Source organism: Thrips palmi, unplaced genomic scaffold (genome assembly GCF_012932325.1).
Source record: "Thrips palmi isolate BJ-2018 unplaced genomic scaffold, TpBJ-2018v1 HiC_scaffold_16, whole genome shotgun sequence".
NCBI classification, from domain to species: Eukaryota; Metazoa; Arthropoda; class Insecta; order Thysanoptera; family Thripidae; genus Thrips; species Thrips palmi.
In genome coordinates this window covers 12,231,776-12,246,136 of record NW_023144625.1, presented here as the reverse complement: position 1 = coordinate 12,246,136, position 14,361 = coordinate 12,231,776, and the positions used below count along the sequence as shown (strand labels likewise).

The window sequence follows — 14,361 nt, the reverse complement described above, 5'->3', positions numbered from 1 at the left end:
TGGTCATTCCCGGAACTAGTCTGTCAAAAAGCCGCCAAATTCAAACCGAACGGATAGATTTGCGAAGCCTCAAGGTGACGATAGACAATTAGATGATTAGAGTGGCCGAGGCTTGTTTTTTGCCCTCTTTTTTAGGAAAAACATCAGGCCAAGGTTGCCGAAAGGCGAACCTATGGCAACGGCTAAAATCTCCCAAATTGTCGCAGGCGCTGAACATTGCCTTCGATTTCGAGCCCGAACTAATGGGCTTTCCCCAGCCTTCTGTGCTGACTGTGACTGACCAAGTGGGGGCCTGGCGTTTTGAGGGAAAAAAATTGTGAACATCACTAATGATTTTAAATATTTTTTTTATTTCTCATTTATTTTCTTTGGTTTAAATAACATAAACGAATCACCGCATTTAACTTTCTATTATAATTTTGGATTAAAAAACAGAAATGATGTAACAAAACCTAGTGCAACATTGATTGACCTACCTCAATATTGTAGAAATAATCTCATCAAAGCTGTTGATGTATTCAAATTGAGAATTACAGATACATCAGTAAGAATAACAATATTGTGCTTTGTTCTTATCAGTGAGGAATTATACTTAAGGTACAGAGAGTTCCAGGATACAATTTGGAAGTGATAAATTTATGAAATGCCCAATGTCAAACAAGTAACAGGGAAGTAACAAAACTTTTGAGTGACTGCAAATGCATTATGAGGATGAGGAATGTTCTAGTTAGCTAGTAGTTTGTATTGAGTACTCGCCAAAACTGGTATGACCATTACAATCAGTTTGATAGCTTTCTTGTACCCTTGGAATAGATATAAATGCATTGCATTGAAACCCTAAAAGAAAAGTTTCATGATGTGGCATGCATATAAAGCTTGCATGACGGATTGGTCCCTTCCGTCAAGGACTGCAGTTTAGCCATACGTATAGGTAGGTCATGTTTCTCACATATATTGATGAAAATATAAACGCTTTATTGATTGATATAATTATAAGCACCCTGGCTCTGACAGAATATTGAAACATCTATGCATGCATCTACAACATTGTAAAACAAACACAAGTGAGAATATACAAAGAGTACTATAAAAAAATTTGAGCACAAAACTGTTTTTACAAAAAAACTAACATAACATTTGATGTGATCATAAGTAGGGTATACTACTGGAATATAAAATATAAAACTTCTATCACAATGACAACCCACCTTTTCACTATTCAGAAATATTTCTTGACATAGGCAAATAATTTTTAAAAAAGAACATATATCACGTTTAACGAAGTTGAAACATAACATTCAAAGGCACAGAAGAAATAATTCCCTATGCATATAACTTTACAATCAACCTGTACAATCAATGTGGTTTAACATTATTGAGTGCATCTTTTGCTATAAGATTCAGAATATAAAAATTCTGAATTGCGTAACTCAGAGACCTGTTTGCTAGTTTACTTAAGAGATTGCAGTCCATTAGGTGAGTGCATGACTGCTTGATCTGACTGAGTATGCTTTTTCAGAGCTTTATGTTAATGAAACCCTTACCTAGTGGGTGAGCAGCGTTTGGTGGACGTCAAATAATTGAAAATTGGCAGAAGCATGCACACCCTCAATGCTCTAACAAACGCTAAGGCATTCATCACAGATATACCTGTGCAGTACAACAAATTAAACAAATAACAAGAATAGTTCTCTGGCATATTTAACTGTAATTACTCATTCACACTGAAATTTAATACTTAACATTGAGTTCCCTCAAACATATTGATATATGCTCAAGGTGCTAATGTCCTTCCCTCTCCATCAAGTTAAGCAAACAAACATACGATCTAAGATCTAAGATCAGCAAATTTATTTCATTTTAGACTAGTCTCCCATTCTCAAATTCATCACATTTAGCTATATCTTTCAATTATTTTATTTGCACAAGTCTTATGTGCTGAGAGAAAAAATAATAATCCTTTTCATTATCCACTTTCAATCAATCAGACCCTCACAATGCTGTATACTTATTGACTCATGCTCTGAGAGAATATGCCAGTGTGCAGACATATTCAAGGGAAAAACAAATTCAGTTCATAATGATTCTATTCTTGTGAAGTGTTGGCACATTAAGACATTTTCCTAAAAGGATATGCCAGGCAACTGCCAGCAAACAGGAAATGATTGGACTGTAATAGGGCTATGATTGAATTAGGATTAAATCAAGCCGGAAAAGAAACATCAAAATTATGTCTTGGCAGCTAATTTAATCACAATGCTGAGAAAATCCTAAAGCAATACATCGGACATTAATATCAAACATCACTTTGATTTTTAGTTTCTGGCTCAGAAGAGACAGCGTCATCCAACTACTCTGCTGGGACGGCTTCAAACAGGTGTGCAGAAGCGTTATTCTACAGTTGACACAATGACCACAATACGCTACTCTTTGGAAGAAATTTTCACAGCATGATCTGTTACTTGATTTTACAATAATGTGAGCCAACGAGTGCTTTCACGAATCGGCCTGCGCGGGCTGCTCCACGCCACTCGTCTTCTCCTCCCCGGCTCCCTCCCCGGCTCCCTCCCCGTTCGTCTTGCCACCCTTCTCGTCCTCGAGCCTGGTCCTGCGCTCCGCGTCCAGACCGCCCTGGGCGCCTTCGGTGCTGGCGGCGCCGGTGGCGGGCGACGCTTTCGCCACATCATCGTCCTGGCCACTCTGGCCGCGCCCCTCCCCGTCCTTGGCGTCCGAGGCGGTGGTGGCGCCGGTGCTCCCGGGGGATGGCGGCGACGCCTCCACCGCGGTGGGCAGCGGCGTGGCGCCACGGTCCTCGGCCTCCTCGTCGTCCACCTCCTCCTTGACGACGGACGACGGCTCCTGCTTGACGCCCTGCTGTTGCTGCTGCAGCGCGTGCGCCTGGCTGAGCAGCGCCATGTCGAGGGGCATGGGCGCGGGGTGCTGCACGGCCAGGTGCACGAGCAGCGCGTCGCGGTCCGGCAGCACCTCCTTGCAGAGCAGGCACACCTGCATGTCGCCGTCCAGCGCCACGCCGCCGTTGTCCTGCATGCCGTGACTAGATCGCAGGTGGGCGGCGAGCGCGCGCGCCGACGGCAGGTCCTTGCCACAGATGAGGCACCGCGGCCTCGGGGACGCCGCCGACGTGCTGCCGCGACCGCCGCTGGCCTCGCGGTCCCGGCCGTTGCTGCGGCCCGGGGACTTCCGCGGAGACTTGGACGCGTCAGCGGCCAGCGCGCCGCCGGGCACGGTGTAGTAGTGCAGGTCCAGCCCGTTGGAGCCTAGCGCGCTGGACAGGTGCTGGTAGAACGACGCCTGCGCGGCCTGCGCAGCCTGCGCCGTGTCGTCGTCGTCGCCAGGCCGCGGCTGCGCCAGGGCGTGCGCGTGGTGGCCGAGCGTGTGGTTGTCCAGCTCCGCGCGGAAGAAGAAGCGCAGGCCGCAGTGCGAGCAGTCGTAGGGCCGCGCCGCCAGGCCGTGCTCCAGCATGTGCGCCTGCAGAACAAGAAGGGTGTCACAAGGGAAGACAAGACGGAGGCTAGAGGTGCGTGGAGGACTGCACCGACCTGGAGGCCGCGAGCGGCGGTGAACACGGCGCTGCAGATGTAGCAGGTGAAGGACGCGCAGCCGGCGAACGTGTGCTCGATGAGGTGCAGCTGCAGCTGCAGTGGCGTGGACAGCTGGCGGCGGCAGAGGCGGCACTCGTTGGCCGCGGAGCCCTCCGCCAGCAAGTGCGCCGACACGTGCCGCCGGATGTCGCGCTCCGTCTCGAAGCTCGCCTGCCGGTGGAGGAGGTAGAGTCAGAACCGAGACCAGCACGGCACACGCCGGCACGCGCAGAATGTTGGAGTAGCTAGGAGTGCATAAAGCCCATCCAAGAGAGTGCAGTTCTTTACCTGACACTTGATGCACTGGTACGTGTTCTTGTGCACGGAGGCCATGTGCGCTTCCAGGGCGGCGGCTGACTCCGTCTTGACGCCGCACTCTGCGCAGCGCGGCGGCGTGGCCGCGTCCTGGCCGGTCCTCTCGGACGCGGGGGTCCGGGACTCCTTCCGGGACTCCTTGGTGTCATCCTGGGGTTGGCTGGGCGACACCTGGCCCGCGCTAGGGGACCGCGAGGACAGCTTCGAGTGGCGGCGGTAGCAGTCCGTGCACACGTACGACTGGAAAGGGGCGAGTTCAAGAGTCAGACAGTGAGCCTCCGGCCGCCGGAGCGGTCTAATGGGTGGCCTAGCTTACAGGCGCTCCCCAGTCGTCGCTAGTCGTCGCGTGGAACATGGGCTGCAAATACTACGTAGTACTCACCATGGGCTGCCCCGGGATAGGCGTGGAGCTGGTGGGCACCATGGTGGTCGCCTCGGCGCTTTGCAGGCAGATGCAGCAGGTGGCGGTGTTGGCGTCGGGCGAGCTGGAGGGCTGTTCGGCCTGGCCGCCCTGCAGGTGGAAGCGCGCGTGCAGCCGCACCTCCACGTCGGAGACCAGGGTCTGGCGGCAGATGACGCACTGCACGGGTAGGCAGAGGGGCGCGTTGGCGGCGGTGGGGTTGCCGCCCTGGCCACCCTGGCCGCTGGGCTGCGCGTGCTGACGCAGGTGCGCACGGAACTGCTCCTCGGTGGTGACGGCGGCGCGGCACACCGTGCACGCCGAGCCCTGCACCACCTTGCAGTGGGTCAGCTTGTGCTCGGCGAGGACGGCGGCTGAAGGGCACAGCTCGTCGCAGATGTTGCACTTGTGCTTGCCCGTGCCGCCCAGGCCGGCCGTCCCCTGGTGCGAGTGCGTCTTCATGTGGTTCTCGAGCTCGGCGCGCGACTTGCAGCTCTCGTTGCAGTACGCGCACAGCAGGCTGACGGCGCCGTTCTTGGCGGAGGCGCCGTTGCCTCCGGGGCTGGCCTTGTGGTGGGCTAGCTTGCGGTGCGCGGCCAGCTCCGCCTCGCTGGCGAAGTCGCCGCGATCGCAGATGTCGCACGACGCGCCGGCCTGGTTGTTGTTGAGCAGAGGGTCCGCCAGCGTCGCGTCGCCGTTGGTCTTGGGGACGTTGACGCCATTGGCCTGCTTGGCGGCCTGCTTGCGCTGCTCGCGGTCGCGCTCCGCCTCGCCGGCCGCCCTCGCCGCGTCGCGGTCCCCTTCCCGGGCCACGCCGTTGAGCATCGCCTGGACGCTGCCGGAGTGCTGCGTCTGCATGTGCTTGTCCAGCAGGAACTCGACCTGGAAGGTCTCCCCGCAGAGCGGCATGGGGCAGTGGAACTGGCGCGTGTGCGTGGGCAGGTGGAACTGCAGCTCCAGCTCGGAGGAGAAGGACGCGCGGCAGAACAGGCAGCGGTACGGCCCGCCTTGCTGCTGCTCCGCACTAGCCTCGCGCTCCCTCTCTCGCTCGCGGTCGCGGTGCTCGCGGTCGCGCTCACGCTCGCGGTCGCGGTGCTCTCGATCGCGGTCCCGCTGCTCCCGCTGCTGGTCACGTTGCTGTAGCTTCTGCTGGTACTGTGGAAAGAGCGGGGCGTTAGACGCACTCGGGTTCGGCCGTTCGGCCGTCGTGAAGACTGACCGGACTCTACTCACTTGCAGCAGCAGCGCGTGCGTCGCCGCCAACAGGGGGTGCGAGGCGTGCGCCGTGCGGACGTGGTGCCCGAACTCCCTGTCCGAGCGGAACACCGACGGCGCCGAGGAGGCCGGGCACGCCGTGCACCGGTACAGCGGGCAGGCCGACGAGTGCTTGACGGCGAAGTGCACCTGGATGGCCACCTTGGAGTCAAACAGCTCCTGGCAGAGGGCGCAGCGGTACAGGTGGTGCGCGTGGATGTCCATGAGGTGCTTCTGCAGCTCGTCCGGCTTGGCAAAGAGCTTGCTGCATGTCGGGCAGCCGAACTCGGTGGCCGTGGCCAGGAAGTGCTCGGCGACGTGTCGCTCCAGCTGGCCGCCCACGCTGAGCCGCTCCTCCGAGCTGGCGGCGCTGGCCGTGAACTGCATGCCGCAGTGCGGGCAGCTCAGCCCGGACGGGGACCCACTGGACGGGCTGCGGCGGTGGCTGCGGCGGGAAAAACCGTGAAAAGGACGTCGGGGTTCGAACCCACACCGTGAGTCACGAAGTCAACAATTCGGGTATCGGTGGTATTTCAAATAAAACACGGGCAACTTGTACCTGCGGGAGGGAGGTTCGTCCGCGGCGGGGGGCGGCCCCAGCGGCAGATTACCCAACGGCCCCAGCGGCCCCAGGGAGCCGAGTGGCGTGCCGAGCGGCGTGCCGGGCCCGGGGGGCAGCAGGCCGAGCAGGTCCGCCCCCAGCAGCGAGCGCAGCCCGGCGCCAGACTCCTCCAGGTGGGCCTTGAGGTGCACGCGGAACGACTCGAAGTCGGGCACCGCCGCGCCGCACTGGTTGCACAGCAGAGGGCCTGCCTCGTACTCGCGGCCCTGCGGACACACGACCGACTCATTCAGACCGTCCTTGGGAACGCAACTGACACGCTGGCGCGCAATGCGGATCGCCCAAGCACTCACCATAAGGCCGTCGAGGGGCAGTGGCGGCAGGTCGTGGTTGGCCTTGGACCGCTTGGACGGCGGCATGCCCATGGCCTTGTCGTCGCCCCGATCGCCACGCCTGCCGGACGTCTTCCTGCCGACGCTCAGGTCCGTGGGCTTCTCGTCCTGGTCGCGGCCCTCGCGGCCCTCGCGGCCCTCCCGGCCGCGCTCCCTGTCGCGGCCCGCGGGCGACGGCGACGGCGACCGCGTGAGGGCACCGCCGTGCACCAGGACGTAGTGCTCGGCGAAGGCGGCGGACGACGGGAAGGGCAGCGAGCAGTGCACGCACAGGATGGGGGAAGGGTCGCCCTGAGGACAAGCAGAGGCGTCGAGTGAGCACCAACAGCGGGGGGCCAGTATGCCACAATACCGGAGGAGCAGCGTAGCCAGCGTATAGCCAGCGTAGCCAAGGGATGGTCTTACCAGGAACTTGGGTCCGCTCAGCCCGTGGACGGCGCGCTGGTGCTTGTGCAGCCCGCCAATCGAGTTGAACCTCATGGTGCACAGCTCGCAAGGGATGAGCCCGCCGCCGCTGCCGCCCGCGTTGGGCGTGGTGGGCGTGGGCGGGTTGGGCGTGGTCGGCGAGCCGCGAGGGGGGTCCTCCACCGGGGGCCGCCCCCGCGCGGCTTGCGCCGCCTGCGCCGCCAGGTCGCGGAGCTCGCCGTTGAGCAGCGCGCCGTGCATGGCCTGCACGTGCAGCTGCAGGGCCTCCATGTTGGGGAACGAGTCCTTGGTGCAGTAGATGCAGGCCAGGCTGTGCGGCGGGAAGGGCGACCGCGACAGCGGCGAGTCCAGCAGCAGCCCTCTGCTGGCACTGCGCGACGGCGGCGACCCCATGTCCACGTGGTGCTGGCTCGCCATGTGCGACTGCAGTCAGAGACACAAGTTAGACACGACTCCGGAAAGAAAAAGAACCGCGCCTGTCTCACACAAACCTGCAGGTCCTCCGGCTTGCGGAAGCAGTCCCCACACTGCAGGCAGCGGAAGGTGCCCGGCGACGGCGTGTTGTCGGACGACGCCCGGGACGACGAGCGGCCGTTGGAGGCGCCGCCGTTGGACGCCGAGTCGGCCGCCTTCTTGTGGTTCTGCATGTGCGAGGTGAGCGCGGCCGCCGTGTTGTAGCCGCGGTTGCACACCGTGCACTGGAACGGCTTCTGGTTGTCGTGCGTCTTCATGTGGATCTTGAGGTGGTCACTGCGACACCAAGCAAGATTAGACGGTGAAAAGCTGCGCCTGGCATCGTCGCCACACTCAGAACACCTTCTTCTCGGTGATCGCATCCTACCCGTTGGGCTCCCTGCGCGACAGGCGGGGGCCCAGCGCCCTCGCGTCCCCCCGAGGACTCAACCCGAGGCCCCACGCCGAGCCGAGCGCCGGGGGAGGGTAGGCACTGCCTCGGCAGGGAAGGCCCCGGGAGGTCGACCGAGCTGCCTCCGTCCCGGTCGACCCCGTCTGCAGAGCGCTGCAGAGCCCGGCAGGGTGCGCGTCGGCGCGTCGGCGCGCACCGCGGTGCAGCAGCCCGATTCCGAACAGCGATTTCGTCGCTCCGTCTCTCCTTCAAGAGCGAGAGAGAGGGACGAGGCTCTGTTCGGGATAATCGGTCTGCGAGTCCCCTTTCGAAACTCCCCCTATCACGGCGGCGGCAGCGCGGCGTGGCCGAGGGCGTGGCGCAGCTGGCGGCACGACGGTAAAACACAGGGGGGGGGGTGGGGGAGGGGCATGCTGGGGGGGAGGAGGGCGGAGCGAGGCGGGGCGAACCGCGCCAACCCAAAGCGGTGATCATCGAGCTCGTGATGCCAAAGGGGTGTGGTTCCGCGTGGTCAAAGCGGCCGTCGCCCTGGACACGGCGGACATCCTGACAAACCGTACATACCTGCGGCTAAAGGCGGCCTCGCACTGGGTGCAGCGGTACTTCTTGTCGCCGGTGTGCAGCTTGATGTGGCGGTCGCGGCTGCGCTTGTGCTTGAACAGCCTGCTGCAGAACTCGCACCGAAACGGCATCTGGTCGCTGTGCGTCTGCGGGACGGAGAAAGAAAAAAAAACGACATTAGTAATTTGCTATTATTCATTTTATCTGTCACCGCGCGTGAGCGGTTTTGCAGTGTCGGCGGGGTGGGGCGGGAGAGGGGGGGGGGGAGGAGTAAGTGCGGCTGCTTTATTTACCAGCGGCACCCACCTGACACTAATCACCGTGTAATTGCCGCGTTAGGCAACACCCAATTATCGCGCTCGTATCGCGCCTCGCCACAGTGTAGCCACCAGCGTAGCCACCGCAGAGCGACCACACTGGCCATGGCCATGAGTCATCGCGATGATAATTAAAAACAAAACAAAAATTAGCATCGGGAGAAGCCGCTGCGGCGCACCACTACAAAAAAAGGAAAGGATTTGGCTGATTTTCTCAAACACAACCGCCGGCGATACTTTTCCACCCCGTTTTTTGTTTTGTTTCGTTTTTTATTGTTGCTTTCCTCCGGTCTGGATCTTTATTTCCCCGCTGCAAAGTAAATCGAGCGCCTGTTGGCTGTTAATCGGCGCCACGGAACGGGTGAACGGGCCTCTCCTAATGGCGTGCCTGCCCATCAAGTGAGGCGATGGCGATCCATTCGGCACAACGGCTGACTCCGCGAGCCGTTTTCGTCTCGCGCGCTCTTGGGGCGTCCCGTACAGGTGCGAGAGAGACAGAGCACCGCGTGCGTCTGCGCTTGGAGCGTGCTCCATCGGCCCCCCCACAGGACAGCCCCCCCCCCCCCCTTGCTCAAGCGCCAAACTTTGTGTCTGTCCGTTCTGGTTCCAAGTGGGAGCCTTGGTGGGAGCGCGCGCGCGTTGACATCACTGCGCCACTGGCGGGGATCCGCCGGCGGGAATTTCAACGCTGCCATGTTGGCCATGTTGGGGGTGGTGGAGAGTCGAGATGCGCCGCTACCGTCGTTTCGTTTTTCAATACTACGTCAGTGTTGCGGACTTGCGGGCACGAACCAGCCGGGTCTTTCCTACGCGCCAATTATCATAACCAGAGACCGACCGAGCGGTGCCGAAGAGTCGTTTCATCGCACTGTCTCTCTCGCACCCTTACGGTACGCCCCGCGAGTGCGACAGAGACAGCGCGACGCGACGTCTCTTCGGCGTCAGTCTGCAGTCGCGGCTAACTGGCTAACGAGTAAAGAAACCGCGCGTGGCCGCGGCACGCACGCAGAGGCAGGCCGACGCACGCCGAAGCACGCCGAGGCGCGCGCCGTCGCCAAGCGGCCGACTTTTCTTTACTTCATTTCCCCGCAGTGATTTTTAATTTGTTACAGTTAGCCCCACGGCACGAGACGAGTAGCCTGAGCGCGCGGCGCGATCTGCGCTGCGTTCACACGAGCCGCTGCCGCGCCCTGGAGGTGGCCGTCGAGGCCGTGCTGCTTGACCCTTTCAAAACGATATCGCGCCCGCCTCATCTCCATGCAGTGCCTCGTCATCCTCACACGCGGGTCCTCGCCCCGCCCCGCCGCCCCGCCCCCCCCCCGTGGCGTGCTGCAGCGTGCTGCGGCGGCGTCCCAGTCGCATTTGTCACGGTCGCCGCCGCGGAAATTCCATTTTTTCCTTCCGGCCCTGCGGGCCCTACAGTGCAGGCACCAGGCCCTGCCCGGCCCTGCCCGGCCCTGCCCGGCCGGCGGCCCCTCGGGTCGGCCTGACCAGACACCGGACCAGACATTAGTCGGGCCGAGGCGCGATTCCGAGAAAAGTCACGAGTTCACAGTGCTGCTGCCCGCTGCCGTTCCGCGAGGCCTATTTTCCCCCTTCTTTTTTCTTCCCGCCGTCCTTCGGCCGCGTCGCCGCCTCGCCGCGCCGCCCCGACGGCCAGGGAACAAGACGCGAGTGTCGCGGCTCGAGGTGCCGTCGACCAATCAGAGCGATCTGGATTACGGGCTGTCCGGACAGTGTCCGCGTAGAGTCCGCGACCAACGACGCCCTGAACATGAACCCTTCCAGCATCCTGATTGCCGGACGGTCCTCGCTGCCCCCGCGGAGCTGCGAGTGCGAACGGGCAACAGGCGGGCCGCGCCGGGCCGTTCGCCTTTCGAGACGCCCCACCCCGCCCCACCCCACCCCCCCACCCCCCCCACCCCCCCCGCCCCGCCTTTGTTTCCCGTGAATGGATTAAGGCGGCCGTCAACCGCGTCATTAAGTGGCTCATTTGGGCGGCTTCCTCTGCTTCTCGCCTCGCCTTCCGGGCCGGCGGGGCAGGCCGGCTGGACGCCGGCGGGTGGACGCCGACGCCGGGGCCACTTGGACTCCACTTGGGTGGCACTGGCACTGGCACCTCCGCGACGACCCCGGCCGGGGCGGCGGGGCCCTCGCTGGAGCTGGAAATGAAGCCAGTGGAAACGTTCCTGGAAGCGCGCTGCGAGTCGCGTCGCGTCCCGCGCGCCTGACGGGCTGACGGGCTTGACGGCCAAGGCACCCCGCATCCCTCTCCCTCACTCGCTTGTCTAGAAACCATTTCACAGCCCTGGCGACAAAAACGGGAAAACGGGCCGCGACTTAAGTGCCTCCCGATCCGGCGGGGACGCGGACGCGGACGCGGGGGGCGACGGCCGAACCGAACCGTTTACGGCGGCCCTGCCGGCGGCCCTGCGCCGCCCCGCCGCCCCGGCCGGACGACGCGCCGCGGCAGCGCGGCACACTGCGCGGCACACTGTGCGGCACACGAGCGGACGGCGTGCAGCTTGCTTCCGAACAGTGCTCTGTCTCACTCCCTCTCACGGACTCACAGGCTGTTCCGCGAGAGTGCGAGAGAGCGCGACGGACCACTGTTCAGGCTTCGTACTGCCTGCCTGCCTCCCGCCCCGCACACTCGTTTTTCTGCAGCAAAGCCAACCAACGCCCATTATTTTCTGCGCCCGCTTTTTCCTCCGCTCTGTCCTCTTCATTTTAATTCGCCGCACTGCCAGTGTGCCAGTGTGTGCGTGCGGTGCGTGCGCGGGGTGAAAGGCTGAACGGTTGAAAGACTGATGCCATCGCAGCACCGCATCACTGTCATCAAGGGACGAGGCTGTCATCGCTAGGACGGCGTATATGGCGAGGCCGCGGCGCCCATAGTGAAGCCCTTCCAAGCGCGGAGCGCGGGGCACTTCTTGGAGGGGCGCGGCGAGGCGAGTCACAGTCGCATTTGCTGGCCCCACCGCGCGCGGCGCCGCGCTGCGCTGTCCGCAGTGTAGTCCGATTGCAAACAGAGCTCCGTCGCGAAGAAAGACGGATGTGCCTCTCTCGCACTCACGGGGCGTTCCGTGTGGGTGCGAGAGAGACAAGGGCCTCGTCGCCCGGACGCGCGTTGACGCGGTGACCCAAACGCACGCACGAGGCGGGTCCGCTTTACGGCCGCCCTGGCACACTGTGTCCGAACTGTCTCTGTCTCTCTCGCCCTCATGGGGTGATCCATGGGGGTGCGAGAGAGACAGAGCGCAGAGGTGACTCTTCGGATTGGCCCTGCGCTAACGAGCGGAAATCGTTTACGCGACTTTCTTTACGCGCTTTCATAAAGTCCGGCCGGGCGGACCACGGGGCCACAGGGCCACGGGACCACAGGGCCACGGGACCACAGGGCCACGCGGCAGCGCGGCGTCACTTCGCTTCGGTTCGAATGTTTGGCGGCCAGAGTCCCCCAGACGACACAACGGCGACGTCGCGGTGCCGCGGTCGCCTCGTCCACTTCCTCGCTGCTCCCTATTTTTCTTTTTTCCCTGTCGTTACCGACGGGCTCGCCGCGACGCCGCGACGCCGCCGGGACGACTGGCTCGGGGCTAGTGACATTTCCTTCTGCAGAAAAATTCCCGAGCGGCGGGGCCGGCGGGGCGTGGCAAGATGAATGGGTGAGAATACTGGTTCTAGACCTCTACGGTGCGTCCACGGTACGCCTCGCGAGGCCTCGCCGTACGCCAAGGTATGGTGTGCCGCCAGTGCGGCAGCGCCGCAGCGCCGCGGTGATCCTGGACGTGGCCCCGCCCCGGCAGCCCCGGTACGGGGAAGCAGGCTCATTGCTCTAGAGTGCCGGTGTGCCTTGCGGTGTGCTGCTGCGCCGGTCGGGGCTGCTCCTCTTTTTCCCCACTGCCCAGCGATTCAGGAGAGTCGTTTTGTCGCTCTGCCTCTGTCGCACTCATGGGGCTCTCCGTGAAGGTGCGAGAGAGACTGCGCCAAGAGGCGCTCGGCGGTTGCTCGGCTCGTCAGCGTTTTCCTCCGTCCCGCCGATCCGATATTTCACCACGGCGGCATGATGCTCTGCACCACCAGGAGCCAGTCTGCTTTTTTCCCGCCGGCCACGCCTAGGCCGCCGCCAACCCCGGCGAGGGGCCGCGGGGGCGCCCAGCCCACCTCGCCGGGACGCGAACCCGCGGCTCGGCGGCGCGGCATTGGCGATGGCGGTCACGTGGATGGCCTGCCGCTGCTGTCGCTGTGGCTGTCTTGGCTGGCCTCCGGGCGCCCGGCAGGCACACTGCCCCGCCGCGCTCCGGCGCTTGGCGGTACGGTCGCCGCGCAGGGGCTCTCCGCGCCACTCCACTGCACTCCACGCGCGCTCGGCGCCTCGGCGGCCCAGATTAGAAACCGCGCGCTTTTTATGGGCAGCGAGATGCGGGGCTGGGCGGCAGAGCGGGGCACTTACAGCGTATGAGTGGCAGGTGCCGCAGGTGCCGCGCTCCACAGGTGGCGGGGAGGGCGCCGCCGAGTACGAGACTGAGGAGCAGGCCGCGGCCAGCCAGGCTGCCGCCACAGGTGGCCGTCGAGCACTCGGTGGAGCACTCGGCCGAGCACCTCGAGAGGAGCGGGAAGCTGGAGACGAGCGAGACGCTCATCTCGTTATTGAACGATTATCCCGACAGTGGCACGGCTCGCTGCGACTCGCTGCGCCTGCACCTGTCGGCCGGCCAGCTTGCGCGGCCGCGCGGCCACGCGGCTTGACGGCGGGCGGCGCTGACAGCCGCGCGTCCACGCGGATGCGTCCCGGACGGTAACGATGACGTCGGCACCGCCAGGCTGCCGCCGAGGGTCGGCCGCGTTGAATAATGCAAGGTCGGCGCCATTTTAATAGTGGCGGCCTTTTAATTTGGCGACCGCGGTCGGCCTAGCTGCAGTCCTGGCAGAGTCCTGGCAGTGCCCTGGCACTCGGCGCGGCGCAGCGGCGCTTTCAAGTCGGCCACGCAGTACGCAGCGAGCCGAGCAAAGAAAGACCACGTGCCAGTGTACGTACGTCGCGGCCGGGCCTGGAGCCTGCGGCCGGGCCCTGCATCGAGCCGAGCCGAGTCGCCTCCTGCAGCTTCTCTGGAATGTAGACGAACGTGGAGACACCCCGACGGGACGGCGGCCCGCTGTGGCGCGACGCGGAGGCCTCTCGCATGACGGGCAATGAGCGTTTACGATACGGGCACAGGCCGCGTGCCTGGCCGCGCTGCACCGCACCGCACTGCACCGCACTGCACCGTGGCGGCATGTTGGGCCAGCACGCCAGGCCAGCCAGGCCAGCCAGGCCAGCCCGGCGACCTGAACGCAAGTGCCAAAGCCAGCGGCCTGCCCCGCGCGGCCAGCGACCACAACAACAACTTCAACAACGTCTTCAGTGTTGTCAATCGTTTGCCTCCAGGCAGGGCGTTCAAACAGCCCATGCACCTCGCAGCGTCGCGCGCGCCTCCAGCGTCCACCTCGTTTCTGGAGCCTGGCAGCCTGGCGGGGCGGGGCGGGGCGGGGCGGGGCGGGGCGCGGCGGGGCAGTGCGTCGTTGATAGGATCGCGGGCTTCGTTTCGTGTGCCTTAGTCGCCTTGCGGCCTGGCGGTCTGGTCCGCGGCCGGCTGGGCGCGAGCGTGTCTTGCTGGAGCGCTG

General features: G+C 62.2%; 1 protein-coding gene across 1 annotated transcript in view; it reads right to left on the bottom strand.

The window, feature by feature from the left end:
• Window positions 1–1,027: 1,027 nt before the first annotated feature.
• LOC117643010 (zinc finger protein 423) overlaps window positions 1,028–14,361 on the bottom strand; it is a 29,856-nt gene continuing 16,522 nt past the window's right edge. The window contains exons 3-18 of the mRNA XM_034381647.1: window positions 8,381–8,523; window positions 7,443–7,701; window positions 6,931–7,374; window positions 6,701–6,816; window positions 6,487–6,601; window positions 6,131–6,399; window positions 5,551–6,016; window positions 5,104–5,472; window positions 4,300–5,019; window positions 3,891–4,157; window positions 3,561–3,773; window positions 3,359–3,489; window positions 2,845–3,286; window positions 1,349–1,391; window positions 1,131–1,231; window positions 1,028–1,039 (exon numbers count right to left, since the gene is read on the bottom strand). Of these exons, the coding sequence (XP_034237538.1) occupies window positions 1,028–1,039; window positions 1,131–1,231; window positions 1,349–1,391; window positions 2,845–3,286; window positions 3,359–3,489; window positions 3,561–3,773; window positions 3,891–4,157; window positions 4,300–5,019; window positions 5,104–5,472; window positions 5,551–6,016; window positions 6,131–6,399; window positions 6,487–6,601; window positions 6,701–6,816; window positions 6,931–7,374; window positions 7,443–7,701; window positions 8,381–8,523 (4,110 nt within the window). The remainder of the gene's footprint in view (window positions 1,040–1,130; window positions 1,232–1,348; window positions 1,392–2,844; window positions 3,287–3,358; window positions 3,490–3,560; window positions 3,774–3,890; window positions 4,158–4,299; window positions 5,020–5,103; window positions 5,473–5,550; window positions 6,017–6,130; window positions 6,400–6,486; window positions 6,602–6,700; window positions 6,817–6,930; window positions 7,375–7,442; window positions 7,702–8,380; window positions 8,524–14,361) is intronic.